This window comes from Pyrus communis, chromosome 7 (assembly GCF_963583255.1).
Source record: "Pyrus communis chromosome 7, drPyrComm1.1, whole genome shotgun sequence".
In the NCBI taxonomy this organism is placed as follows: Eukaryota; Viridiplantae; Streptophyta; class Magnoliopsida; order Rosales; family Rosaceae; genus Pyrus; species Pyrus communis.
Window position 1 is genome coordinate 7,386,357 of NC_084809.1, and position 27,741 is coordinate 7,414,097.

The 27,741-nt window shown below is 36.8% G+C and overlaps 3 protein-coding genes and 1 pseudogene across 4 annotated transcripts; 1 reads left to right on the forward strand and 3 right to left on the reverse strand.

Moving 5' to 3' along the window:
- Positions 1 to 506: 506 nt before the first annotated feature.
- Positions 507 to 3,009, reverse strand: LOC137741104 (uncharacterized). Of its 2 annotated transcripts, XM_068480911.1 has the most exons (5): positions 2,492 to 3,009; positions 2,326 to 2,382; positions 2,081 to 2,173; positions 1,707 to 1,836; positions 507 to 1,580 (listed from the first exon to the last, which is right to left on the reverse strand). In XM_068480911.1, the coding sequence occupies exons 1-5, from the start codon at positions 2,549 to 2,551 to the stop codon at positions 1,573 to 1,575; spliced, it is 348 nt and encodes a 115-aa protein (XP_068337012.1). In that variant the 5' UTR covers positions 2,552 to 3,009; the 3' UTR covers positions 507 to 1,572. The 2 variants fall into 2 exon arrangements, 1 of the variants encoding a protein (XP_068337012.1); XR_011069209.1 differs by having other exon boundaries at positions 1,707 to 2,173; positions 2,253 to 2,382.
- A 227-nt stretch (positions 3,010 to 3,236) lies between these two features.
- Positions 3,237 to 7,096, forward strand: LOC137740460 (transcriptional adapter ADA2a-like; annotated as a pseudogene).
- Positions 7,097 to 8,587: 1,491 nt separating this feature from the next.
- On the reverse strand, positions 8,588 to 14,871 carry LOC137738942 (transcriptional regulator STERILE APETALA-like). The gene is made up of 2 exons (XM_068478412.1): positions 14,605 to 14,871; positions 8,588 to 9,706 (listed from the first exon to the last, which is right to left on the reverse strand). The coding sequence occupies exons 1-2, from the start codon at positions 14,869 to 14,871 to the stop codon at positions 8,588 to 8,590; spliced, it is 1,386 nt and encodes a 461-aa protein (XP_068334513.1).
- A 7,726-nt stretch (positions 14,872 to 22,597) lies between these two features.
- Positions 22,598 to 26,436, reverse strand: LOC137739339 (glucose-6-phosphate 1-dehydrogenase, chloroplastic-like). Its single transcript, XM_068478899.1, has 10 exons — positions 26,113 to 26,436; positions 25,435 to 25,613; positions 25,249 to 25,343; positions 25,046 to 25,160; positions 24,412 to 24,617; positions 24,181 to 24,330; positions 23,986 to 24,106; positions 23,608 to 23,837; positions 23,296 to 23,496; positions 22,598 to 23,111 (listed from the first exon to the last, which is right to left on the reverse strand). The coding sequence occupies exons 1-10, from the start codon at positions 26,330 to 26,332 to the stop codon at positions 22,865 to 22,867; spliced, it is 1,764 nt and encodes a 587-aa protein (XP_068335000.1). The 5' UTR covers positions 26,333 to 26,436; the 3' UTR covers positions 22,598 to 22,864.
- Between the last annotated feature and the right edge of the window lie 1,305 nt (positions 26,437 to 27,741).

A 27,741-nucleotide genomic window follows, 5' to 3' on the forward strand; every position in this document is an offset into this window, starting at 1 on the left:
AAATTCCCAATTCGTCAGTTTCGAGTTTGCCCAATTCGATTCCGAAAGAACCCACCGTTACAAACCCCACAATACACTGATTGCAGGGCACCGTGATAACAGCATTTCCAAATGCGATGTCAAAATTGCCATGTAGCATACAACAGTAAAAAATGGTAGCAAACTCTCTTCAACCGAGCCTTCAATTTCTTATGTGGCGTTGAGTCATTTGAAGGCAAAGTCTTTTGTTGTCAAATTTGACAACAGATGTCAAATTCATTAAATGATTTTTTTAATAGATTAAGATAATATATATAATAAATGTTGTTATGTTTTTGAAATATTTGATTGATTGGCTTAATTATTGGACTCCACAAAAAGATAAAAAGTTTATGAAATGATATTATTATTTAACATATCGTGTGAAGTAAAATATTGTACAAAATGTCAAATTCCCACATAAACTATCAATTATCATTTTGATGTTTCAAATTTGACATCTCTTTTGAAGATACTCTAAAGGCTTCTGAGTTCGTCTTTGAAGTTCAAAAACTTGATGGCGAAGAATGGATTGCACCAGAGTGTGGTAACTTTTAACACACTTATTGATGGGTTTTGCAAGGCAGGAAAACTACAAGAAGCAAATAGAATTTTTAGTGAGATGAACGCCGCGAATGTGGCTGCTAATACAGTAGGAGATGGGCAATGGGCTTTTCGTGAAGATGTCGAAGAACCGAGCGAATGCTGATATACTGACTTGTAATGCACTGATATTGGGACTCTGCAAGGAGGTTAGAACTAAGAAAGCTGCGTATCTGGTTAAAGAAATCGATACAAATCACTTTGTCCCGAATTTCTCAACCTTTTCTGCCCTTACTGTCGGGCAGTACGTGCGAATGAATGCGGATCGTGCCTTTGAGTTATGTTTGTCAGATCCTTATGTTGTAAAGTCACTTGAATTCCATCACTTCCAATCTCAATCATTATGTCCTGCTACTGAAGGAAATAAGGAATGGCAATTAAGTTCAGACCATTCCTTCTTGTTTTGTTGATTCAAAAATCCGGCTCAAACTCTTCCGGTTAGACCCGATTCTCGGGTTTCTGCTCCAGGTGGCACGGCACTTGTTTAACTGCAAGTCGAGCGTTTGCTAATGCCAACTATGGAGAGAGATAATATCATACAATAGAGACCTAGAATGCAAAAGACACCAGAACAGTAACTCTTTAACAGCGTAATGATACTAATCAGAGATTCTAGCTAGGACCAAATGTGCGCACAACAAATATCGGAATTACAATTTTCATCTAGCTAGGACCTGCTCGAACCACCTATTTAGATATAATCAGAGATTCTCACTCTGTCATGATTCATCTTCACCAGCTTCAGCAGCAGCTATCTGGGAATCCAATGTGTCTATCAGCTGCTCACTTACTGTTTTTGCCACCGACACCATGTCAAGAATGATGCTTGGATCTAGGCCTGCACCACCCCGTTTGGTCAAACCTCAGATGTGCCCCTGCCTATTGACGGAAATCGAAACAGCCGGGCTCATTTGTGATTCCTCTTCTGAAGTGGCATCCACAATATAGTGCTTACCTACCTGAAAAACATATGCACATGACTCAGTACAGGGCTAAAAAGCATTTGCAATTTGCTATATTTTCAACTCTGCAGTTGGATTAAAATACGCTCAACTGAGAATCCATAGCCAAAAGAGAAAACAGACCAGATCCACTTGTACCACCCAAAAGGCAACATCGAAGAGCCACCGAGAGTTCTGCTGACAGCTCCTCACCCCCTCTACCCCGCAGAAGTAAAAAAGCAACAGCTTTACAATAAGTATAAATGCATTGGTCCTACAAAAGCAAAATAGATATTCGTTCTCTGCAATGGACTCGTACACCAAAAGGAGAAGTTCAGATTCTCTAATGAACAACTAACATAAACTGAGATATAGTACCTTCGTATTTTATCAGAGCGTGAATTCAACAAAAACAAAGTAGTAAACTGTCTACAGGATCTTGAAGAAACCAAGATCTCTATACAACCTCAATTCACACAGTAAAACATGAGAAGGAAGCAGATGATAAAAGTGTTAACCTCAAACATTGGTGCTGCAGTTGGACTGCAATCAACATTTATAAAGACCTTTCCTTTGTCGGGTTGCAGCGCAGTTGGCCTTCCAAGTTCAGCCTGCACTCGGTCAACATTACCAGCAAATATGATAGTATGAACAACAGGGGCAGCTCAAATAATTAGACTAAAAAATTACCTAAATTTGATCAAGGACATTCCAATAGCATGTAAAAGTAAGCATGCGCTTAACATCAAGATCGCAGTTATACCTTCACACTGGCAATGACATCTGTAGCACCCATCCTGACCCTTGCCGAGCCATTTGCCTGGGCAACGGCCACAAAGAACGGAAATTATAACAAAATAAGTAAAATTTCATGTCACACCAAAAAATAAAATCCATTATTTTTAGTGAAACATATAACAGATATTAACCTGGGAAATAACTCCAGTTTTGACATTGATGGGCCGAGGAGTCAATCTTTTTTCGGCCATCAGAACGAATGTCCTGAGCAATGCCACCCTGTATAAAATGCTTTTCTCCTATGGATAATCCCACCATTTCTGAACATATGATATGAAAAAACATTTCTCATCTAATTAACTTCATAAATATCAAGAAAAAATAATTATTACAGCAACAATATACGTATATAAAAAAAATAAAAGCAATAAATTAAAAACTAAAAACAAAGGCAGCAATCCTAAGCGCTCATATGTCACAGAGAAACTCTATAGTTTGCTCAATCAACGTAAACAAATAGCTCAAAGTAAAGGGCAGCCACTTGGAGTGAAAAATTGTGAACTTTTCAACGATTACTAACAAGCACTGAGGAATAATTACGGAGCAGAGACGATGATGACGAAGCCCTAACTAGTGAGAGTCGGCGACGGCAACGGCGATGCTGCGGTTGAGAGGAGATGCACAGGGAAAGACTGTTAGCGGGAACTGCATCGTGTAAAAACGACGAGGTTTTAATGAAGGGAATGCTCCCCCATCTTTTATTCCATGAGACGCTCTAGTTAAACGCCCCGTGTCCTGAACTAAATCCAACGGACGACATATGCTCTACGTATTACTTTTTTCAACCGTCAGATTAGTAGACGATGACGTGGCGCGTGCACATTACCGGTGAGGGGATGAGACCCGTACCCGTTTCATCCAGCACATCAACTGGCCCTAACCGAAATTTCCCAAATCTTCACCTGTGGAAAAATTAGGGTTTTTCATTTTCTAGGGTTTTGCATTCGGTTCGTTGGTGAAATTCAACCGATGGGTCGGTCCCGCGCGGTCTCTCAGGCCGCCGTCGACAATCCCAATCAGATGTCAGTGCAATTTTCACCAATTCGCTGCAAATTTTCAAGCTTTATCAGATAATTAAGCAATTCAAATTTCCCAATTATGTCTCACAGAAAGTTGTTTATTTGTTGGATAATTTGCAGTAGGGGCAAAAGAAAGAGAACGGCTTCGGGGGCGGAGGTGGCGGAGAACAGCGGCACAGCTCAGAAACCTGTGGCCCAAGAAATCAGCGAACCCAAAGGGGCTTTCTACCATTGCAATTACTGCAACAAGGATATTTCTGGGAAAATTCGGACAAAGTGTGTGGTGTGTCCAGATTTTGACCCTTGCATTGAGTGCCTCTCTGTTGGAGCTGAGCTTACGCCTCACAAATGCAACCACCCTTACAGGGTTATGGTCAGTCCCCCTTTACATTTTCAAAATTGCTTTCTTTCTGATATCTTAGACTCGTTGAAATTGCTTGAAGAAATTTTGAATTTTTAAGCTTTGAGTGTAGCTTTAGTGGAATTTAGAATCCGGAAATGGGAAAAAAGGCGAGACTGGGATGACCTTAGAGTAAAATGCATTAAAAGGGAAAAGATTGAATCGGTTTTCTGACCCGAACTGAAGCTCTATATACTGCCTGCAAGTAAGAATGTTTTCCTTAGAATGCAAGCAACAGCCCCATTTAGATTCACCTGAAATCTGTATGTAAACAGCTATGAGTAATTGTTTTATTTGTGTACGTAGTAATTTTTCGAGCTTGTTATTTCATTTGACTATATAGGAGATGCTTTCAATATAGAATGGACTATTAATCAAGCATGCATTTGCGGACTTTTTGGTTTTTAAACAGGATAATTTGGCTTTTCCACTTATTTGTCCAGACTGGAATGTAGATGAAGAGATGCTACTGCTCGAGGTATTGAATAAACTGATTTCTTCTTTCAATTATTATGATAAACTTTTTTTTTCCCCTGTGAAACTAATAAATTTTGTCTACTATCACCTGTTCTTTGATTATGCTGTTTAGGGTATTGAAATGTATGGATTTGGGAATTGGACTGAAGTTTCTGAACATGTTGGAACGAAAACCAGACAACAATGTATTGATCATTATAAAGCTATATATATGAACTCCATACTTTCCTCTCCCAGTAAGACCAGTGTTCTAATTAATGCATGTCCACATGCCAGACGTGAGATACACACATAAATTATATAAAAAGCAAAAATTATTACTAATAGTTTTCATGATATCCCCTTAGGACATGTCTCATGTTATGGGAAAGAGCAGAGAGGAGCTTCTTGCTTTGGTTAAGGGGTCTGATGAAATCAAGAAAGGTGAGTTCGCGTTGTGTCCATATTAGCTGAGGCCTGAAAGCAGTTATGCTTTGGTGTATGATTTATGATTTAAGATGCCTCAATAGTTTAAGATCAAACCATTCAGTAGCTTAAGTGATCTTTTATTAGGCAATTTATATTCAAAGGATCCACGAATTGTTTTCCAATGCTCTGTTTCATCTGTTTGTCATAGATAGTGATAATCCTTTGAATTAATTAGAATGTCTGTCTCGTCTGTTTCTTCTTTCTCTGCAGAAGTTCCCATGTTTGTGGAGATTACATTGAAAGAAGTGTCTCCCTTTTCTGCAGGAATCAAGTATGGTATTTTTTATTATATTTTGTACCTACGTTAGTATCAAGCGCCTGTTCCATATCTTCTTGTCTAATTTTGTTTCTTAATTTTCTTGATCAGATGTGAAGAATCAAAGAAGAATCCAACATTCTTGAGGCGGTTTTTAGCTCTTGAGCAATCTCATTTTTGTCATATGTGGTTACGCGTGACTGGAAATGTCTGATCTTGTGTTTTGCATCAGATGTTGCCAAGGGGTTGGTCCCAGGTGCTGTAAAGAAGGCATCCAATAAAAAGCAGATTAAGGACGAGACTAAAGTCAGTAAAGTGGAAGGTATGATTTTATGGTTACTTTCTGTTTCACAATTATTGCATATGTAAACATACACATATTGAATTTTACGTGTCTTTAGAATTTCAGTGACTGACTTTCTTTAAGCTTGTTATACATGCTATACATGATATAACGGTAATGGATCTCCGTGAACTTTATTGCCCAGAAGTTTTTTCCCCACAGATTATTTGTTGTCACTTAAATATTCATGTTATACATGATATATATTTATATACTTGTGTATTTATCATGTATTTGGTTTAAAGCTCAATTTTATGTTATGTTATCAGCAGGAACTCAGATTGACCGAAGCGTTGCAGAAAAAAAACTAAGGAGTTTAGTGGAAGAGGGACCTTCTATGACAGAATTAAGTGGCTATAATTTCAAGAGGCAAGAGTTTGAAATTGAATACGACAATGATGCTGAGCGGATTCTGGCAGATATGGAATTCAAGGATACTGACACTAATGCTGACCGTGAATTGAAACTACAAGTTTTGCATGTCTACGCAAAACGGTATTTATATGGCTACTATGATAGACTAAGGCTGATGGGTCTATTTTCAAATTCAAAGCAATAATGAGGAGGGGAACAGTTTAAAGTTTTAACAAAATGAAGTGATTATTTTCTTTACGTTCAGAAAATTTATACAGAACTTTATTTTTGTTGTCATAATTATTGCAAATGCTAGGCAGCAAATGTCACAAAAACCTTCATACAAGTAATACTGTTATCTCATCACTAAAACGAGTTAGCCTTGCTGTCTGATTTTCATTTTTTTTTTTACCCTTGATATGCTCAAATAATATGTGGGAATTTGGCAGGCTTGATGAGAGGAAACGTAGGAAGAATTTCATACTTGAAAGAAATCTGCTTTACCCCGACCCTTTTGAGGAGGGCCTCGCACCTGAAGAAAGAGAAGTATACAAGCGCTTCAAAGTTTTCATGCGGTTCCACTCAAGTGAAGAGCACAAGGAATTGCTTAAGAATATCATTGAGGAACAACAGATTGTCAAAAGAGTACTGGATCTTCAGGTCTGCTGCATGCCTCACACATCACTTATGTTTCCTATTACCTTATTTCCCTCTCTATACAGTGGGTTGCTCTTGTTGAGTAAATAACAGGAACAAGACTACATTATGTTTGGCCACTTGCTCGTTTTGTTCCTTCTCTAGGGCATATAATAATAACTAATAAGTGATCATGTTGCATGGCGTATGCTCAAATTATCTGCATTAACTATGCAGGAAGCTCGAACTGCTGGCTGTAGGACAGTTTCTGAGGCCAGTAGATACCTTGAAGAAAAGAGGAAGAAGGAAGCGGAAGAAAGTGCCCTAAGGACTAAGGAAAGCTCTCAGGCTGGTAAAGGCTTGCAGATCAGCCCTCGGGGATCTTTTAAGGGATCAACTGTTCTGCATCCCGTCAGCAAGGACACATATTTAACCACGCAACCTATTTCAAGCTCGTTGGATTATTGGGATATCACTGGGCTAGTTGGGGCTGATTTACTGTAAGAATGCCAGTCTCAACGTGATTTTGTATTTATCCTTTATACGTGAATTGTTCATTATGATACAATCAATGTGGCGTAATACATGCAGGAACAAAGACTTTGCAGTGAATTCAGAATTCTACCTTCACATTACCTTAACATGCTGCAGACCATCTCCACAGAGATTGTGAATGGCAATGTTAAGAAGCAAGCGGATGCCCGTCGCCTGTTCAAGGTTGAACCGAGCAAAGTCGATAGGGTTTACGACATGCTTGTGAAAAAGGGAATGGCTGAAGCATAGTTATGCCTCCAGTCTCGTTCTTGTAAACCTGTACAGTACTGTTTCTTAATTGAAGGGGAAAATCCCATTCGTATCATCTCGGGATTCCTGGGAGAACTTTTATCCTTAATGCTCATATAAGAATTAGGCACCAGTGAAACTATACCGTGCCTAAACACTTATACAACTTGGGAGTAACCAAATACAGAAATTTAGAGTCATAAAACAGAATAATGATTTAGATATTTTTCTTTTATACAAGCGATAATAGAGACGGGATATCAAATATTGCCTTGATAGTGTTGGTTTTAACGCGATAATAGGGACGGGATGCCAAACATTACCCTTAATTATGCTGGCTTTAACACGGCCTTTATAACTTTTTAAATATTTTTTTTATTTACCATCATATTGAATAATCAACAGAAATAACATATATGATTAAAAAGGAATATGTTTTAGAAGAAAAAACAATGCCGAAAGAACAAGAAACAGAAAGGCAAGTCTGCAAATATTACAAGAGCAAGCAACTAGAACCTGAACAAAACTAGACTAGACTAGGCTAGAAAAGAAGGCTCTTCTCATTTTTTTTTTTTTTAGAGTTTTAACGAAAAGTCCACGGTAGTGTTCACTTTAACGAAAAACCACATTTTTACACTAAAAAGTCAAACCTGGTACTATTCACTTAACCCTTTATTTTGTCCTTATCGTTAAAACTCAAAGTTTTCAAATATTTTTCATTAGTTTTCCTATTGTTTTCGGGAAAATTTGAAATAGATCCAATTTTATAGGGCACCTTTTGAATTAGGTCCAATTTTTAGTGACTTTTAACTTTTGAAATAGGTTCAATTTTTAGTTACTTTGAACCCATATCAAAAAATCCCTTGATTTTTTGTGTGTGGGGCCAAGTCAACATAATCTCTCTCTCTCTCTCAAACACAAATCATTCTGCAGCCTATCCAACGATATCACCCCCCAAGTCAAAAGTACCTTACATAACCCCACGGCCTACAGGCCATATACATCACAACAAAACCTCCATTTTGCTCTCATCCTTCCCTACTCTGCCTGCCTGGTTTTGCTTTGTTTTTAAAAACAACGTTCTATTCTAAATTACTTTAACGCGAAAAGTATTCAACTAGCTCAAATGTTAGGGAAGTGACCCGATGGATTGTATCAATCAACCTCACTTAATATGCATCTACCTACACATTTAATCAAAAAAGAGGCTTAATGGATTCTTCATATCAACCTGCTTTAATACACGTCGACCTACTCATTTGATAAGAAAAAGGCATGATGGACTGTTTAGCAACCTTCACCAATGCACGTCAACGTACATATTTGAGTAACGCATTATGTGGCAGCTGATGTGTAAATACCGTACCAATCAATGATTCTATCTCATTGAATTTTAATCAAATGCATTATCACATTTCATATGTGATACTCCAATGTCTGATAAATCTAACATTACTCTATACCAAAGTTATGTTTAACCCCCTACACTAATCAATCTGCTGCACCAAAGTCCCAAAGGTGCAGCGTCGTACCCCCGGAACACGCTGCGACATGTCGTTCATCGCATACGAAAGCGTTGACTTCCCCAATCATCTCCATGAAACTGTCCAGATAGGCCCCTCTCTCCACCTCCCATACCCTCACCACCCCACCGCCGCACATTAGCGCGTACCCTTCGTTCATGCACCCCATCACCGCCATCTGCGACGCCCCACTCACGATAAACCTACACACCTCCAGTGTGTCAGTCCGGCGCACATTAGCCAAACCCCTCCTCCCCACTATAACGAACGCCGACCTGCTCACGTCAGCCGCAGTCACAATTATCCCTCTCCTGTACTCCTCCTCGCTCAACACAAACCCCTGATTCCTAAGATCGAAGACAATCACGCGCGCGCTCGTGCACGCCACGGCCGTTTCCCAACTCGTGACTCGGACTCGGCCTACAAACTCGGTCATCTCCGTTAGCATGTGCCACCCCATCAGGGCCTCCTGATCCGTCAATGTCCCGCCGACGAAAGTCAACTGTTCAGTCAAACCATTCCAAATGTGAAACGCCCGACCCGGAACACCCGCATAGAGCCCGACCCACCATCTTTCGGATCCAGTGAAATCAACCAAAACCCCATCATTTACCACGTCGCCCAAGTGAGCCCTACGAGCGATCTGCGGGCCGTTGATGATCGCTACGTGGATGTCTCCGTCCAGCATGGCGAAGATGAGAGTGGAGTCTGTTATCACGATGCCGGTAACGGCCCGGGAGAATCGGCCGAGGCGGTCGCGGGGTTGGGGCCGGAAGGTGCTGACATGCAGGCGAGTGGCAAGGTCGAACAGGCGGACGGTGCCGTCGGCGAAGCCGCAGGCGAGATGGGCGTCGGAGAGGGTGAGGCATCGGCAGGTGAGGCCGTCGGGGTCTTCCACGCCGGACGGATCGAAGTGGAGGGTCGTGTGGGTGGACCTCTGGGTTCGGAAGTTTGTGGCCGTCCGATGCCAGTAGACGTACTCGTCACGCCACCTGTCGCGAAGAAGAATTGTCCGGCCCCAGATACGGCGGGTAAGGCGACGCCAGAGAAGGTCGGAGCGCGAGACGGCGCGCCACGTCGAACAAACCTTCACATCCGAAAAATGTCACGTACGTGATCAGTTTCACTAAGTAGGTTACAGCTCGTTCATGCATGCACGTTATATTGAATGGAAAACATGAAAGCTAAAACGCGTATGGCTACTCTATTTTTTGTGCATGCAATAAAAATAAAAAAATTAATAAAATATATGCTTTCTAATTATATGTGGAGAGATGGGAACGCATCCATGAGTCGGTAGGGTTATTATGGGTATTTAACGAGGAGAAGGATTCTCTACCTTTCTATGCCCTCTTATTTGAACGGTTACGGTTAAAAATAAAAAACAATGTGTAAGAGGAGGGGATGAGAATACGAGGGTAGAGAATCCTCTCTGTTTAACAGAGGTTTCAGATTTGATGGGCATGTGTGTTAACCAGTTAAAGGAATGACAGTGTAATAATACAATACACGAAGGACAAACCGACTAATACAACTTCGACCATCTCCAGAGAAGCTATAAAAACAACTAAAAATTTATTTTAAAAAAAAAAAAAAAAAAAAAAAAAAAACCTCCATAAAATCATCCCAGGAGATATTTTAAAATTTTTGTTAAAATAGCAAGAGAACAGTACAGTGTCAAACTCTTTATTTCCAACAATATTATAATCTAAAGAACTCTATATATAATAAAGTGAACTGTTACTCTTTAAATGTAGTTAATGTTCATGTATTAAATGTTAAAAATTTAATAAAACTCAATGATAAACTCGTGAACCAAAGAGTAAAGAAAGAGAAAATGTGATTTTAGAAAATGAGTGAATTAGATTTGAATTGTTAATAATAAATATTTAAAGTTTGTTAAAATAGATTGTTATTGACATAAAAAGTTAATTGAGCAGCTACAATAATTTTATGACACTATTCACTCGCTAGTTTAGCAAGGTTTAAAACTAGTAACCAACCTGGAACGTAAAGTATTATTCATTTTGTTTAACCAATTACAGAGCTAGGATTCAAAATTCTTCCAAAGTGCAAAAGAAATTTCACTGAGCTAATATTTTAGTTATAATAGCTAGTGAACAATGCCAAAAAGCTATTTTAACCAGTTAATGTAACTTAACATCTTCAACAACACTTTGTATTTTAACATATCTTTGATATGTTACTAGTTCTTCAGGTTAAAAATTCTCTAATAGTTAGTAAAATTTTGTCTTGGTGCCAGGAAGTGGGGAAAAAGTAGCGATTAAAGATTTAGATCTCTTACTATTTGTACGTGGGTTGAGGTTTTTGGGCTGTTTGCAAACATTAGGGCAAAATAACTACAGGTAGAAAGCATCACCATGGACTGTGAAGAGAAGCAAATGCAAAACCCTAGCCCCACGGAGGAGACAGTTGATGCCATGCGCGTAAACCCTACAGAGAGAGAGAGAGAGAGAGAGAGAGAGAGGACCTAAAAGGTGGAGCCCGAGGGCAGGTGGCTCAGCTGGCAATCGAGAGAGAGAGATTATAGGGAAGGAGAGTGGAGAGTACGTAGTAGTAGAATAGGAGCCGGGGAGTGTAAAAGGAGTGAGGAGGAAAAGACATCAGTCAGAGTAGGTCTAAATAAAGAAGTGGCAGCTGTGTGGTACAATTTTCGTCTGCAAATCTCTCGTCTCCCTCCCTCCTTCGGAGGATTCTCTCATTTTTCTTTTTTTTTGTTATAAATTATGTTAATATTTTATATTAATAATAATAAGATAAAAAAATAAAATGTGAGATGAGAGTGAAAGGGAATGCGAATAGAAAGAGAGAATCATATTTCCTCTCCTGTATGGCTGTATCTGTCTCGATTGTTGCTGCTTGCTTGCCTGCTGTATGAGCTTTTTATTTGATATCATGGACACTGGAGACTGACACCTCTCTCTCTTGCTCTCTACATTTATTATTACTCAATCTAACTTCTTACAACATATAATATATATATAATGTATATGTATGGCACCTGCAATTACAAGACTGCTCTATTAATTTGCATTCCACAAGATTATATGTGATTTTCTAGTTTTACTAGTTACAATAAGTACATCTAATTTCGGTTATAGAAATTCGAACTTTGACTTGGCAGGTAATCACATTATTGTTCTAACTAATTTAATTAAACTCAGCTGTACGATTTAATACTAGAACTTTTGATACATATATAAATACATAATTGTTCATAGGACTACATATATAACTCTGTAAAATCATTAATTCAATATCCATGGGAAACAATTAGCGTACCTAGCTAGAGACCATGAAATGGACAAAGATCGACCATCTAGAAAACTATGAACATACATATACATATCTTGACATAATAAAAAAATAGGATTGCAAATTTTGCGTGCTTCACCACACATAGTTGCCTTTCAATTCCAAGAAACGTGTAGCCAAAGTCTGTCCAGTTAAAAAGCAGAGAACTTTTCATCCCTTACCCCTACTTTCTTTGACTCCTCTAAATCCCACCCGTGCGTGTACTACTCACGTTTTCCTGCTCTAATTGGATCTTCTTTCCTTTCTATTTTCTTTTTTGGTTTTTCTTGCTATTGGAGACCCCATCATGTTCTTGTTAGTAATGGTTTCATGCTTATCATGTAATTTGTGATATTATTTTATGTTCACAAAAATATTGATCTATATCACATTGAAATCTATCATGAGCGAGATTCTGTTTTGCAAAATCAAAAAATATGTTAGCGCTCAATGTCTGCCACCGACATGCACAAAACTAGATTGCGCTCTTAAATATAAACACAACTTAATATAATATGTAAATTTAAATATATCAACAGACATGTCAAAACTGTGAGACAAAAAAATACAAACTTCATTACGATGGTTGTAACTTCCTTCTTAATCTTAGAAGATTATACTTATTCAAGCATATGTACCCATACACACAATATGTTTAGCAATAAGGGTGAAATTACTTTAAATTTAACATACTATAGGTTAATCAATTTTATCACTCTAGCTAGGCTCCAAAACAGTTTTCAAACATTCAAGAAAGGACAAAGCAAATAAGAATCATCAGAAGCAAACAAAGAGAAAAAGAAGTCACCAGAAGGTATTGCATTGGAAGTAGCAAGAGACAAGCACACCTCTGGAGTTGACCAGTAGACATCAGCTTGTAAACCAAACAAGCATTGGGCTCCATGTACTCTATGACATATGCAGTTGCATCAGTTGCATGCAAGGTTTTTTTTGACATGGCACTTCAACACCCATCAACTGTCAAGGGATCTCGACATCTCAACCCGCTCCTCAATCCATGCTTATCTGCCTCCCTCGTATGGAAAGTCGATTCACATCAAGCGCAAAGGTCCATTTTCTTTTTACGATTTTCTTTGAACTTTTTGCATTTTCTAGGGCATGAATTTCGACTTAAAATTCCTTTATAAGATTCTAAATCATTTTCATCCATAATTTGATAGAGTATTAGAGTCGTGAATTTCCTTGATGGATGTGGTTTTTTATTAACCTACTAGTCTTTCGAGTTCAAATTTTTCATCTTACATTTTATTCAAGTTAAGACTTCTAAAGTGGTAAATATTGGTAATACTATTTTTATCCAGTGCCATTTTGTTTTGTTACTTTTTAGATGTCAAAAACATAATCTTGTAAATTCCAAAAACATAAAATAATCTATAAAAAAGACCCAGCGGTAATAGATCCCTGGAATCTTGTTCTTGTGGACTTGCATAACAGATTTATAATATTAATTATAGAAAAACAGAAGATGAATTTTTGTACGTTACTGGCATGACTATTGTTGTACTTTGAACTCCAATTTAGTCTGAATTAAGGTGGACTATAATATTCTTGCATATAGTACCAAAAAACTCCAAAAACTAAAGTGGACTCTAATATTCTTGCATATAGTACTAAAAAACACCAAAACAAAAAAGAACATTAATGGCTATGGCAGCGAAAATATAACTGCGAGACAGACGTTAGCTAGATATAGAAACGTAAAGTTTTATGTACAATCCAATCCAACCAGTCTCTCAGCTCCCTAAATTTTGCTATATAATTCCAATTTCCATACACTGCTAAGTGATAAAACCAAGCTTTAAAGGTCCTTATCCGAGAGAAGAAGAGGAAGAAAGGCATCCCAATAAAAATTTGAAGAAAAGTTCAGTCAAAAAAGTAGACAGAGGGAGAGGGATTGCTAGAGCTCATAAGGGCAAAAAAAGGGGAATTTAAAGCCAAAATAACCCTTTTTCGTTAGATTTGGAAAGGGAAAGAAACGAAAAGCCAAAGAAGCCAAACACAAACCTCCTACTAGTGAAAGGGACATTAAATTATTTTTGCATAGAAGAGAATTGAGAACATGACCCTTCAAAAAAGCAATTACCTTCTGAAGCAAAACAGTTTCTTCTCTCGAATGTAGCTAAACCAACTAGTATACCAGAATAGTGTGTTTTCCTCTGTGCGCTCAAGCTCGAATCTTTCGCTCTGTAAAAAGGTGCCACTATACTATCTAGAGGACTAGAACAAAACCCAGAACCCGTTATAATTTCTCATGTTTTCACAAATAAAGGGAAGAAAAAAAACCCATAACCCAATTTTTAATATATTTAATTTTTAGGGGAATCATCAATTGAATTAATTTTGGTCTGGCAGGTTTTTCTAGTGTATTTATGCATATGATGCTCTTTGACTAGACTAATATTTTCTCCATTTTGGAATAAGAACCATCAGTTTCTCAGTAAGACCTAGCCGAATTCTAACGCTGCGTACCATGCCAAAGATCTCCCAAAATAATCAGAATTATATAATAAGCACACAATTTTTCACATATTTCACACTGCAACACAACTAGTTAATCAAAAGATTTCATGTGTTAATAGTTAATTAGCCAGAACAACAAAAAGTATGAGTGGAGTATTAACGATTGTTTAATCTTATCAGAAAACGTACCTGAAACACGTTAGCAAGGGCTGGAGCAGCCGCAAGTCGTCCGACGGAGCGAGAGGCTTCAATGGCAACTTGGGCGGCGAGGGCTTCCACAAAAGGCTCGGGCCAGACCTCGTTTACGGAACGTCGTCTGGAGGAGGATGGCCCTTCGAAATCACCACCTCTTCGTACACTGCTAGGACCAGCACTGCCGTTTCCATTTCCGTCATGGGATGAGGAGGAAGACGAAGATGATGAAGTTGATGGAGCCGAACTGTAAGAGGTAGACATGAAAATGACAAAGAAAAAGGTGGGAGAAGAAGACACAAGGACAAAAAGGTAAAGGTATGGATAAAGACACAATTCAAGCGAGGGACCCAAAAGAAGGTCTGTGTGATTATTGGATATTTATATGCAATTTCACACTCTCTCGCTCAATAAAATAATTTAAAACATAATCAATGTTGCATCCACCTCATACATGGGAGACCATATTTCATGACGAGGGTCATTGTTGTGTGGACGTATTCGATCAGTGCAATATAAATCATTTTAGGTGCACCTCTTTTTCCAATCAAATGTGATTAATATATTTTTATCGTAATAATTTTATAATCAATGATCATAATCATTCATTTTTTTAATCAACATTTAAAGATCATTCTGCGAAAAAAAAAAATCAAAAAACGAAAAAAACAAGTTAAAGATAGTCAATCAAAAATACAGAAAGAAAAAAAAAAGAATTCGCTTGAAAAATAATAAAGTTGTCATTTATAGTGCAAATTAATGGATTGAGAGTGTTCATTTTCTTTAACAACCAAAAAGCTAATGTTAGACAATAAAAATAATGTATCATTTTAATTTTCCCTTTCCGCACTTATCTTCTTGTTTTTGTCATATATTCAATCTTCGTTAGGGGGAGAAACTTGCATCGGGAATATAGGAATGCGAAATTCACTTCACATTCACAGTAATAAATTGATAGTGAAGATAATCAATTTATGACATAATATTATGGAAAATGAAGAACAAGATTTTCTTGTTTATTTTTGTAAGTTAATAAGGGGCCGGGTCCGACCTAATTAGAGAGGGGGTGGGAGGTTGATTTAATTTCCCGGCCTGCATAGATGGCGGTGGGGAGGGGGTGCGGTTTCTGAAACCGCAGGGTTTATGGATTAGCCCTGGATTTTTCGGGGGATTTTTGGCCCTAGCTCATGTTCAAGTAAGGTCGCATCTCCCTGTATCTGTATCAATTGCAGATGATTGTCAAGAAAATGGGCATTGCAGTTTACAAAAACAAAAGCAACAAAACAACCTCACTCTTTCGGAAAGCAACCAAGAAATAAATTTTTTTTATTTTGTTTTTTGACTCCTGAGGATGATTTTGCAAGGAGTGCATGGTAAATAGCATTGTTATTAGGGAGTAGTAAGTAGCAACTGGCGCGGCTGTACTGGAAACCGCTGTTCATATATTAATCACTAATGTTTACCCAAAAAAAAAAAGAAGAATATTAATAACTAATAGGTCAAGTTAGTTCCAACTCCTTGATTATCGATGAACTTTATTACGCAAATTGTTGAATTCATATTAGAAGTAAGAACTATTTATCTGTCTGAAACACGTAATAACTAATAAGAGTAATAAAACTGTCAACCAGTATTACCGATGTGTAGAAGTTACTTTGTTATTCAAATTGTAAAATATATATAAATCTGTTTGTGCTTCATCAAATTAAACTTTAATTACGATTTCACACCCATCCTTCAAGGTGTTGCTATTTATGCTCACATATTTCTTCCTTTGATTAATTATTGTAACAACCAAATCATTAACAAACTTAGAGAGGCAAAAAAAGCATAGAAAAACATATGAAATATCAGCAAAAGAAAAGATTAGGTGACAATGATTAAACATCTAAATTGTGGGAGTTGAAAACTTAGAGTCTTCGAATCAATAGAGATTATGGACAAGGACTCGAGGTTTGATGTTGTGAGCTTGTCAGTTTTGAACTTGTGAGGAGCCAAGAGAGGAAGGAAGATACAAGCAATTTTGGTTTTGGATGGATTATTGTTTTGTTTGTGTTGTAGAAAAGTGAAGGTTAATTAGTTTTGTACAACAAACAAACTATCTCTTCATATTATTGAACTGTGTTTCATTGTTTCAAGTTTAAATACGGGAATTGTTATTAGCATTTCAAAAATCTCATTTTACACTTCAAACTTTCTATATTAGAAAAGAAAAATACACTTGTGAGGAGTGTAGAATGAGATTTTTGAAGTGCCAATAACACTTTCCTTAAATATTTCTTTTCATAATTGTGTCAAGTACATCCTCAAATATATATTTTTTCTCTTTTGGGTTGAAATATGGTAATTAGATTAGTTCAAAAAGTAAACTGCTAACTTTTAATTCATAATGATTCTTTTATGTATAAAATTACATTACTTTTTTAGTTTAAATTAATTACATAAATTACCATGATCAACGGTATATTAATATAGTTCTCTCTCTATCCATTTTGTAATCAAATCTATTTCTTCGATCAAAGAAAACTTTTTATCCCATAGTCAAGCCTTTATTTTAAAATCCGTTGAATAGTTTGATTGCAATATTTGCAGAATAAATTATAGGAGAAGGTAATCAACACTCGAGTAGGAGTTGAAAACTTGAAAAAGATTTTTAGATTCGAGGAAGTTGGTGCTATGATGATACAAAGTCTTATAGGTTCCAAAAAATTAAGGGAAGCGTGACATTTTGTCCGCCATTCTCGTACTACGACCACCGCACCTCTCCTGCTCCGCATGTGCATATATTAGGAGATGATTAACATCAACGTGCCATGCACAACTTGCTTACTAACTCTTATGTAATTTTGGATATAAAAGCCATATTAATAATGTAGATCTCAAATCTCACAGCATCAACAATAAAGTAGTCAAATAAATATTCAAACTCGCAACTAAACTCTTGTGATGAGCTATATAGGCAAAATTAAGCTCCAATAAAGTTGTCAATTAAGTAGGTAAACTTTGCCTACTCCCTCAATCTAGGCAATATTGCATATTTCTACATGTGGAGAAAATTTTTAGTGTGCCAAGAACACGGTTAGTTACCTCAAATATCACAGTACAAGTGGTTGGAATTTTTCTTTTTCACATATTCAACCACTTGTATTATGACATATTTATTTATAATAAAGTATTCTATGTGAGGCAAAAAAGACAAAAATAAAATATAAGTAAATATCAAAGATGAAAGAAAATAATAAAATAGAATTTTACCTGCTTAGCCATTATAATACAATTTTGTCTATTATATTTATTTACACTATTGGAAATACTCTAACAATAATGATAACAAACTAAATCGATATCGAACATAAATTAAATATATTTTGGAAATGTATCTTTAACTTAATTTCACAAATATCATTTGCGCATATTTTTCAAAAAGTTAATATGACAACAGTGGCGAAACATAGACTTGATTATAACTATAATTGTATTCGGTCCTCACAATCTCCTAGCGAGATCAGTCATCTTCTTAGTCTCTTTTGTTCAAATCACTCAACAAAGCACACTTTTAGATGTTTCAAAACTATAAAATTTCTTATATAACCACGTACCTCAATTAGCTCAATTAATCAAGACATGCTCCGTTTTTTAACTACGCCCGAGGCACATCAAACAACCATATTTGCCATACACAAATTATATATCAATTGAGAAGATTTTTTATAATTTTTATTTGAGTAAAGAAAAAGAAAAGATGGGCGTGCAAAGACGCAGAGGATAAGAGCGTGGGGAAGAAGAAGAAGGAGGAGGGAAGGGTTGGGTCAAGGGGAAAGACAGGAGAGTGCTTTTTGACTAGAATGGCATGCTTATGTCTAATCATCTGGCGCAGTCTCGATGGAATATAACTGAAAGATCTTTTTTAGCAAAGTACAACTGTCTATGTCACTTGCTTCCCCCTCTGTCTGTGTCCTTCTCTCTCTCTCAACTTTTTTGGGAAGAAAAATACAGATTAAAAACAGCTGGAGTAGGAGAGAAGGCTGCTACTGCTATTAATTTCTAGGTACTAGATACTAGGGCTATAGTAGGGTTCTTGCCACAGTCAGTCTTTAACTATCATAACCATATAGGCGGATTGTGTATCCTTCTGTTTAGATGTTCTTTTCATCTCTTTATATTATGCCGTCATGGTTAAATTATTTCAATATTTTATATTTCTATTACTTTTTATCTCATTATCTTTATAAAAAAATTAATTTAAAATGTTAACGTAATTTAATCATGATTGTACAAAATAAGAAGGGATAAGAAAGACACCAAATAAGAAGGTAGACAATCTTCCTCCTAAAACCATATATCCTCACCGCTCTCTCGATCCTCAGCCACAGGTAGAGAGAGAGAGAGAGAGAGAGAGAGAGAGAGAGAGAGAGAGAGAGAGAGAGAGAGAGAGAGAGAGAGAGAGAGAGAGAGAGAGAGAGAGAGAGAGAGAGAGAGCCCATCACTGGCTTGGCCTGGCTTCTGCTTCCTTCTGCATGCCCATCTGCGGAAGAGCATCCTCTCCTGAGCTCAGGATGAGGATCCTTCTCATTACGAAATTCGGACCGTTTAATTTTAATCCAACGATCCTAAACAGGAGATTTCTTAAAAAGTTATAATAATTGTAACCGTTAGATTAAAATTAAACGGTTCGGATTTCGTGATCAAGAAGATCTCTATCCTATGCTCAAGAGAGGATCCTCTTCCCCCATCTGCATGCCCCTGTGCTTTCACATTTCAGAAAATTTATGCATCCTTCTGTCAACCTCATTGAAAAACTAATAAAAATAGTTTTAACATTTCAAATTTTAATGATAAGAATAAAATAAAAAATAAAATATATATTATTAAAATTAATTTTTATACGTTAAAATATAATTTTTCGTTAAAATAAACAATATAAAATTTTTTTATTAAAATTTCCTTATAAATATGGATCTTCCATGGTTGGACCCATGTCCCCTCCTACTTTTATTATCCCCTATCATTTCGATCATCATCAATCACTGCAAGAACAGTGACTATTAGAGCAAGTCGAACCATGGTAGATTCAACATTCTCCTCCATCCATTTCTTCAGGCCATGGCTCATGGAGTCTTTGCAGTAACCATGTTGATTGTGAAAGAGGATTTTCTATCCTCTTAATCTCTCTACTTTTTTATCTCATTCTATTTGAACGGTTACGGTTAAGTCATGTCAATATTTGATATTGATTTTTTTTATAAAGATAATAAGACAAAAAACAATTTATGAGAGGAGAGGATGAAAGGAGATGAGAATAGGAGGGTAGAGAATCCTCCTCCGATGATTGTAGCCTCAAGTTTAGATCTACGGCAGTTACTATTCATAATGGATCCCATCCCATACCTTTCTCAGCCCCTTCTATTTATGCGATCACGGTTCAATCATGTCAACATTTTATATTTTCATTATTTTTTGTCTTATTATTTTTATAAAAAAATTAATATAAAATGTTGACGTGGCTTAACCGTGACAACATGAATAAAAAAAGATAAGAAAGGTATGAGATGAGAGAGAGCAGACAATCCTTTTAAAATAGATACTATGGTTAGGAGATGGATTGCAGATGAAAAAGGGGGATATGATGTATATGTTCGGACATAGAAGAGTGCGACGATGCATATAAGTGAAGTGGGTGTGTGAGTTATTGGAGAATTAGGACTTTTACTTTTTCACACCACCTCTAAAAGAAAAACAAAAATACAGATGTTCCCCCCTAATGGAAACTATTAAATTTTAAAAATATATTAGGGATGCATTTTTTTCACCTCTACACGATCTTAGTTTTAATTAATTTTTTGCAGATACGATCTTTATAGAGTGATTTAATATGAATGGTGTTGATTATAAAGACGATGTTTTATGTATAGACAACGAACAATTTTAAATAAGAACTATAACTCATTTTTTAAGTAATCAAGTATTATTCTTCCAATTTAATCTAAAAGATAAAAATAAAACACAAAAACGATAAAGATAACAAAGCATCTTGAGAAGGAACGCCTCCTCGTTCGATGCTCATTTGTAATTTTCTTTTGTTAATGTAATAATGGTAGAATTTTATCTTTAAACGGGATGTAGGCTATATAAAGCCGAACCAACATATATCTTTATTTCTCTCTTGGTTTTTTTTTTTTTTTTTTGACAAATAATAAGATAATTTACACTAAATTCATTTAATTACAAAGAGCGAGAATTAACACAAAATCTCAAGTACAAAAATAAATGTTCTTAACCAACTGAGTTATAAACCATTTGTAAAGCACTTATTATTTTGAATTTCTAGTTTTTGTCATTTCTTTTTGCCTCGCTTGATATTGACCTCATATGCGTCTCGTATTCTTTTTCAACTTACAAGAAGAGCAAGAACTATGATTTCACTTAATTTTCATGCAAACTTTTCAAGGTGCGGTTTATTGTCATGTTATTCGTTGATGCTCAAATTTAGTTCAATTACCAAGATTTAAGAGAAAGGACAGGCGGAGTAGAAGGGGAGGTGGAGCCACTATTGGTGGTGCAAGAAGAGGGGAGAGGAGAGGAGGTTAATGTGTGCGGCAGCTCTCTCACAAAGGGCGAGCCCTGTGCGTGAAGAGAGAGTCGAGAAAGTTCCCTACACTTTTTGGAATGCAACAACGTGTCGTACGGTTGTAAGTCCTTCCCCTGGGCATAGGACCAACATCCCGGCCCGGCGGCCCCTCCTATTTGTGAGAGAGTTTCCGGTGGCCCTGAGAAGAGGGAGGGAGACTTGCGTGTCTTCATTTTAGACCAAAAAATTGGAAGCTCAGTGTCTAGAGAGCATTGCCATTGTCAGATTCCTGCTATTTCTGGTGTTTTTTTGGGTTTTTATGCGAGTACAAGATACAACTATTCGATTTCTTAAACGTGAGACAAGTCTTAGATTTTGAGATGAAATTGATTTTTAGAACCGATTGTAGCGACAAAAAATCGATCTACTTTCGTTGGATATTTTGGCTTAAATTTTTTGATTCCCAACACTCAATTAAATGATTCAAATTGTTATGGAAAAGTCTTGTTGGAAAGTGGTAAGTTGTCTTTTTTGTTGGATTAAAACTTTGTATTGAAACTGTAATACAATCGTGATATAATATGGATCCATTGTTGGTTTCCTATGATGATTCTAATAAGAGTCATTGAGATTGATCTATTATAAATAGTGACCCTTATTTTCACAATATGCTCTGTTATTGATCCAAAGGCCTATTATTAGGAGAGAAGAAAATGTGCACGGTTTAGAGGATGCAATGGCTTCTTCTGTTTCGATTTTTACAGGTATGTTTGTCTTTCGAATTGCAAAAACGCATTTCTAGTTTGTTGATCATGTCTGGTAGTTCTATGGCTTAATCTTTGATCTTGGTTGCGGTTAGATTAATCTTACATATGGTATCAGAGCCATAGTTTATGGCCATTGAATTCGAAGGTTGTTGAAACAAATAGAGAGAAAAACATGTATGGGAAAAACTGCTGGGATTCGAACCTATTACCTGAAATCAATTTTAATGTTTCGTTAAAATAAATTAAAATTATAAAGAGACAATTAAGTTTTCAAATTGTTGATGGATTTGTAACATGAAACTTATGAACCAAGATTTAAGAGAAAGGACAAGCGGATTACGAGGAGGGAAGGAGGAGTCACTATTGTTGGTGCAAGAAGACGGGAGGAGGTTTTTGTGTGCTGCTACTCTCGCACAAAGGGCGAGCCTTGTGCGTGGAGAGAGACTTCCCTACACCTTCTGGAATGCCACCATGTTGTCCATGACCAATGACACAATGTAATGGGTTGTAAGCCCTTCTTTTGGGCATGGGACCAACATGCTAGCCCGACCTATTTGTGAGAGTTTCCGGCAGCCCGAATCTAGAATTTCCGAGAAGAGGGAGGGAAAATTGGAGGCTCTGTGTCTAGAGAGCATGTTTGGTGTCCGTAGACAGATTTCCACCGTTGCGGTCCAATATTACACATTCAATAATCTCACCAATACTGTTCACACTTGAGAGTAGTTAAAATTGTTTTACCATGAGTAAAATCCACAAAGTCCTGTGATGATTCAATGATTCACCAGAATTACCACCACAAAACAGAAACGTTTTAGTATTTCAATATCTGCATTGACGAGAATCAATGACTAAAACGGGGAACAAGAACCGGACATTAGCATGCAAAAACCGCAGAGCAAAATTTATGTAACTTTGCTAAGTGTCAATCATCACTGAGATCACCCCACCTGACATTGTGCTTCGCAGCAAGATAATGCGGTCCTACAGGTCCTCTACTGCCGTAGGGGTAGAGCTCGGGAACAATCTTCTTCTGTTCAAGCTCCTTCAACAATGGTGTGAATAGTGACCAAGCAGCATCCAGCTCATCACTTCTAATGAACAACCTTCGTTCCCCTTCAATTGCATCTAGGAGTAGCCTCTCATATGCATCTGGTATTTCTTTTGGATACCTTCACAAAGCAACCATACTCTTAATAATGCCTTCATTATGCAAGTGATTATTAAGCAGAAAAGTTAAAGAATTAGGGAAAATACTTTTACTAGTACGAGCATCCCCATTTGGTTAAGTGTTTACTAAATTTTAGTGGAGATTTAAGACCATTTCGTACAGCCTAATGCCTACGAGTATTGTACCTTGATCGGTAAAGCAAATTCAGGTCACTTCGATCCAGTCTCATTCCAAGACCAGGGACTTTGTTGTTGATCTTCAGATATATGGCTTCATCAGGTTGTACACGAAGCACAAGCTCATTTGTAGCCTTATCTAAATCGGTTCCAAAGTTCCTCTTATACAAGTTTCCCGGAACATGTCTGAATTGGACTCTGATCTCTGCTCTGGTTAAGTAATCATAGCGAAAAAATCAGGTTGCCCAAATATTTGCATCTCACAATATGAGGGAATACGAAAATAAATGATCCTTAGGGAGATTAGACATTTCAACATACCGCTTAGTATGGAGAGCCTTTCCTGCTTTCATCAAGAAAGGAACTCCATCCCATCTGGCATTGTCAATAAAGAGAGCTGCTGCGGCAAATGTAGGGGTGAGGCTGTCTTTTGGCACAGTTGGGTCGTCTATATAAGCAGGATACAATTTGCTGCCCTTGCTGTGACCCTTGTATTGACCAATGACTACGTCTTCAAGCAGCAGTGGCCTCATTGACCGTAGAACCTTTACCTAAGTTCAGATCATCTCCCCCAATCAAATATATCATGATCAACTCAAAGGTGAGAACATTAAGGTAGGATCTCCATAACATTCTGGGATAAAATTTCTTAAAAACCAGAATTTTGACATAAAAGAGATCGGAAACAGAGAAATTCACCTTTTCGTTCCTAATGTCTTCAGCATCTAGGCTGACTGGTGTTTCCATAGCAAACAGTGCTAATATTTGCAGAAGATGGTTTTGCATTATGTCCCGTATGATCCCATACTTGTCAAAATATCTGGAAACGAGGTAATCACAGTCGGGTGATTGAATAATTTAATGCCATACAACATTGTAGACGAAGAAACTCACCCTCCTCTTCCCTCTGTGCCAAAATCTTCAGAAAAGATCAGTTGCACATTACGAATGTAGTTACGAGACCAGACAGGCTCAAAAACAAGATTTGAGAAGCGAAGCACCGATAGATTCTCGACAAGTTCCTTGCCCAAGTAATGGTCAATCCTGAAAAGTATTTAGAAGATCAAACTTCTTCATTAAAATCAAATAAATCTGAGTATTCATAAAGCATGAGAGAAAATTCACCTAAATATTTGGTCTTCAGCAAGGTATTGCTTTAAACATTTGGTTAGCTCCGCAGATGATTCGGAATCACGACCGAATGGCTTCTCAACAATTACCCTCGTCCACCCATTCGCGGAAGAAGCTTTAACGCTAGCACATCTGACCACATCCACAAATATGTTTGGAGGTATTGATAAGTAAAACAACCTATTTGACTTGCTTCCGGCCTGCAAAGGAGCACCATCCAAGATATCAAACTGTTTGTCATAAAACGTTAGTTTTTGTCGATGTACATCAATATCTGTCAGTTAAATGGTTGTTCATGACATCTACCAGACCACCATTATATATATTTTCAGATTAGTATCTCATAAAAGTAAGAAGTTGAAGCTCAGGCTCTTTATCTAGGAGTTTCTTCCCAAAGGTCGGTTCTCGGATATAAACTTTTAAGCTAGTCTTGGTCGATTTGAATCTATTTAAAGACAATTACTCTGTACATTCAAATAGTAATAAGGTTTCCTGCAAGATTTAATTTTATGCAATGTTTCTTAAATGTCCAATTTACATCAACTTATCTAGTATTCGATGAGTTTTCTGCATGTACAAAACTAGCTCATATTAAACATACAAGAGAAAAAGATCTAGTACGCATTACCTCCTTCTCAATCATCTTGCTGTCCAATTCTGCGAAATCTTCCTCGGAATTATATTGACCAGCATGGTAGAAGCATCTTTTCAAGAACTGATCCATTTTGTCCTCACAATTTTCCCTGCGAGTCATTGATGCACGCCAATTTGTAGATAACAGAAAGAATTCATGTAACCGCATGTTCACCGTTGCTTAGGAAGACAACATACCTCTTATCTATCCTGCAAGTCAAGGTTCCGCTAATCATGTTCCTTAGCTCTTCATCAGTCATTTGAGTTCGAGCATAACCAAACACCATGAAATTCTACACAAAGATATAAGCATATGGAACGTAGTTAGCCATTTGTTTGGTACGATCACCATGTGAAAACTGATGACATGATGAATACTGTAACCTCAGGTAGACAATCTTCATAATAAAGAGCGAATAGCGCTGGAAATATCTTCTTCTTTGCAAGGTCTCCAGAAGCACCAACAACAGTTATGCTTAAATTAGATGCTACATTTTCTGAATCCGAGATGGGAAAGGCTTTGCCACGAGGCTCGGTATATTCTTGTCCCAGAGTATTTCCAGCTGAACAAATTCCAAATACCAATTTTACATTGAGCAGTAATAAACCCAACAAAGAAAATTAACCAAGTAAATGAAAGCACAACAGATCGCAGACAGCTAAATGGAGCACCAAGATGAAAATTATGTGGATTCGAAATCCGAAAAACACTATAACTTCCAAAGCAAGTTATTTTACAGTCACTAATTGTAGTTTTTATTGCTAAAATTGTATGTATAAGCATTCAATCCAGGTTAAGTAGAACTCTAGAAGTATGATTTCCAGTTGTCAAAAGTGCTTTTCTGAAACTGGTCAGAAAAAGCATCATACATAATTGAAATTAGATCATGTCTGTCTGGTTTAATCACAATCCTAACCAATCAATCAATCAATCAAAATATAATCTTCTGAAAATTCACACTTTGGAAGCAAATCAAGCAAATAAACAAACTTTTTACTCAAACAATTAAACAAAAGGCCAAAAGGGGTAGCAAAAAATCAACAGAAAACCAAGAAACGAACCGTCATTGAAAGACACAGCATTGAGCGGATGCCCATTTGAGGATTTGAGCTGAAAGTGCTTTCTGGCAGGGATTCTGAGGGGAATCTGAGAAACCCATCTGGAGGAATGGGATTCTCTGAGCAAAGTGATGAACTTTATGAAGTGGGGTGTCTGGTTTTTGAATGAAGAGGGAGGGAATGAAGTTGAAGAAGATGAACAGGTACTCAGGTGAGTAGCCATGCAATAGGGGAGGAGATGAAGCTCAAAAAAAATTGAGGAATAATTTGAGAGGAGTATTTATAGCTTAGCTTTTGAGATAATGTTTTGTTAAATGAGTGATATCTGTGCACACTTGGTTGGTTCAGTAGATCTCACATATCAGAACCATGCTTTGTTTATTTGGTTAGCAAAAGTATATAATATTATGTTGCACTTTTTGGTGAGATAACATATTGGGATTATTAATATTAACCACTCCCCAAAGAGTGAGTAAATTTTTATTTAAAAGTGTTATTTGTTAGTTTATTTGGAGATTGGCTAGGGATGCATGCATTTGATTAGGGTGGTCCTATCACACACCCATTTTTACTTTTTATACATTAATTTTTGGTCGTTGAATAAAATGAATTGAAAAATATCAAAGTACAAAAATTAATAAGAGTATGTGGAAAGTAAAAAGAGATGTGTGAGTAGCACCACCCTTAATATGCACAAGATAACCGGCTATAGAAAGTGGAATGAGCAAAAGGAGTGACTCACTTTGTCTAAACTATATTTTGTAAATCATATAACGTGATTGTTGATGATTTGATTACTATTTAAGTATTAGTTAATGTACTTATTTGCTATTGATGGCACATCATATGATCTGCAAAGATGATCTATAAAGTGCAACTTAACAAATAAATAATTAGGATCGTTAAAATTAAATGTGAAGTGAGTTTTGTAACCAATCTTCATTTTTTGAAGAAAATGGAGATCTATCCCCTTAATAATGAAAAGAAAACTTATCCTAAAAATTTAGGATCGTTGAAATTCAATATGAAGTAAGTTTCGTAACCAATCTCCATTTTTTGAAGAAAATGGAGATCTATCCCCTTAACAATGACAATGAAACTTGTCCTAAAAATGGGCCAACTCTTAAATGCTTAGACATCAAGGATTGTTGACCCCATTTTGGAAGTGACATATTTGGCCCATCCCAGGCCTCAGCCCCACACAAAGCCCATCCCTAACCAGCCTATAAGTTTGAATTTGTTCTTACACAATTTGGATTAAGATAACGTTAGAGAGATTAAATTTGTAAACACAATTTACAAATTAACTGATGTATAATCAATAGAAATGAATACGTTTATTAACGCTTAAATAATAAACTAATCATCAACTTCCATATTCTTTAGTTTCTCTATTTTTATCAACTAATTTAGTCTCTCTATCATTATCGTTACCAAAAAGATTGGATTAACACGTGGCAAATCCAAGTCACCGCAATGTGAACACTCACTTATGTTCCACAAACCTCCAGGCTCCAGACGTTTTCACACGGAAGATTCAACAAACCTCCAGGCTCCAGGTTTTGGAGGTCAACCTTAATATCCAAGTCAATCCTAAAATAATTAGACATCCAAAATGATTAAGGATTTAAA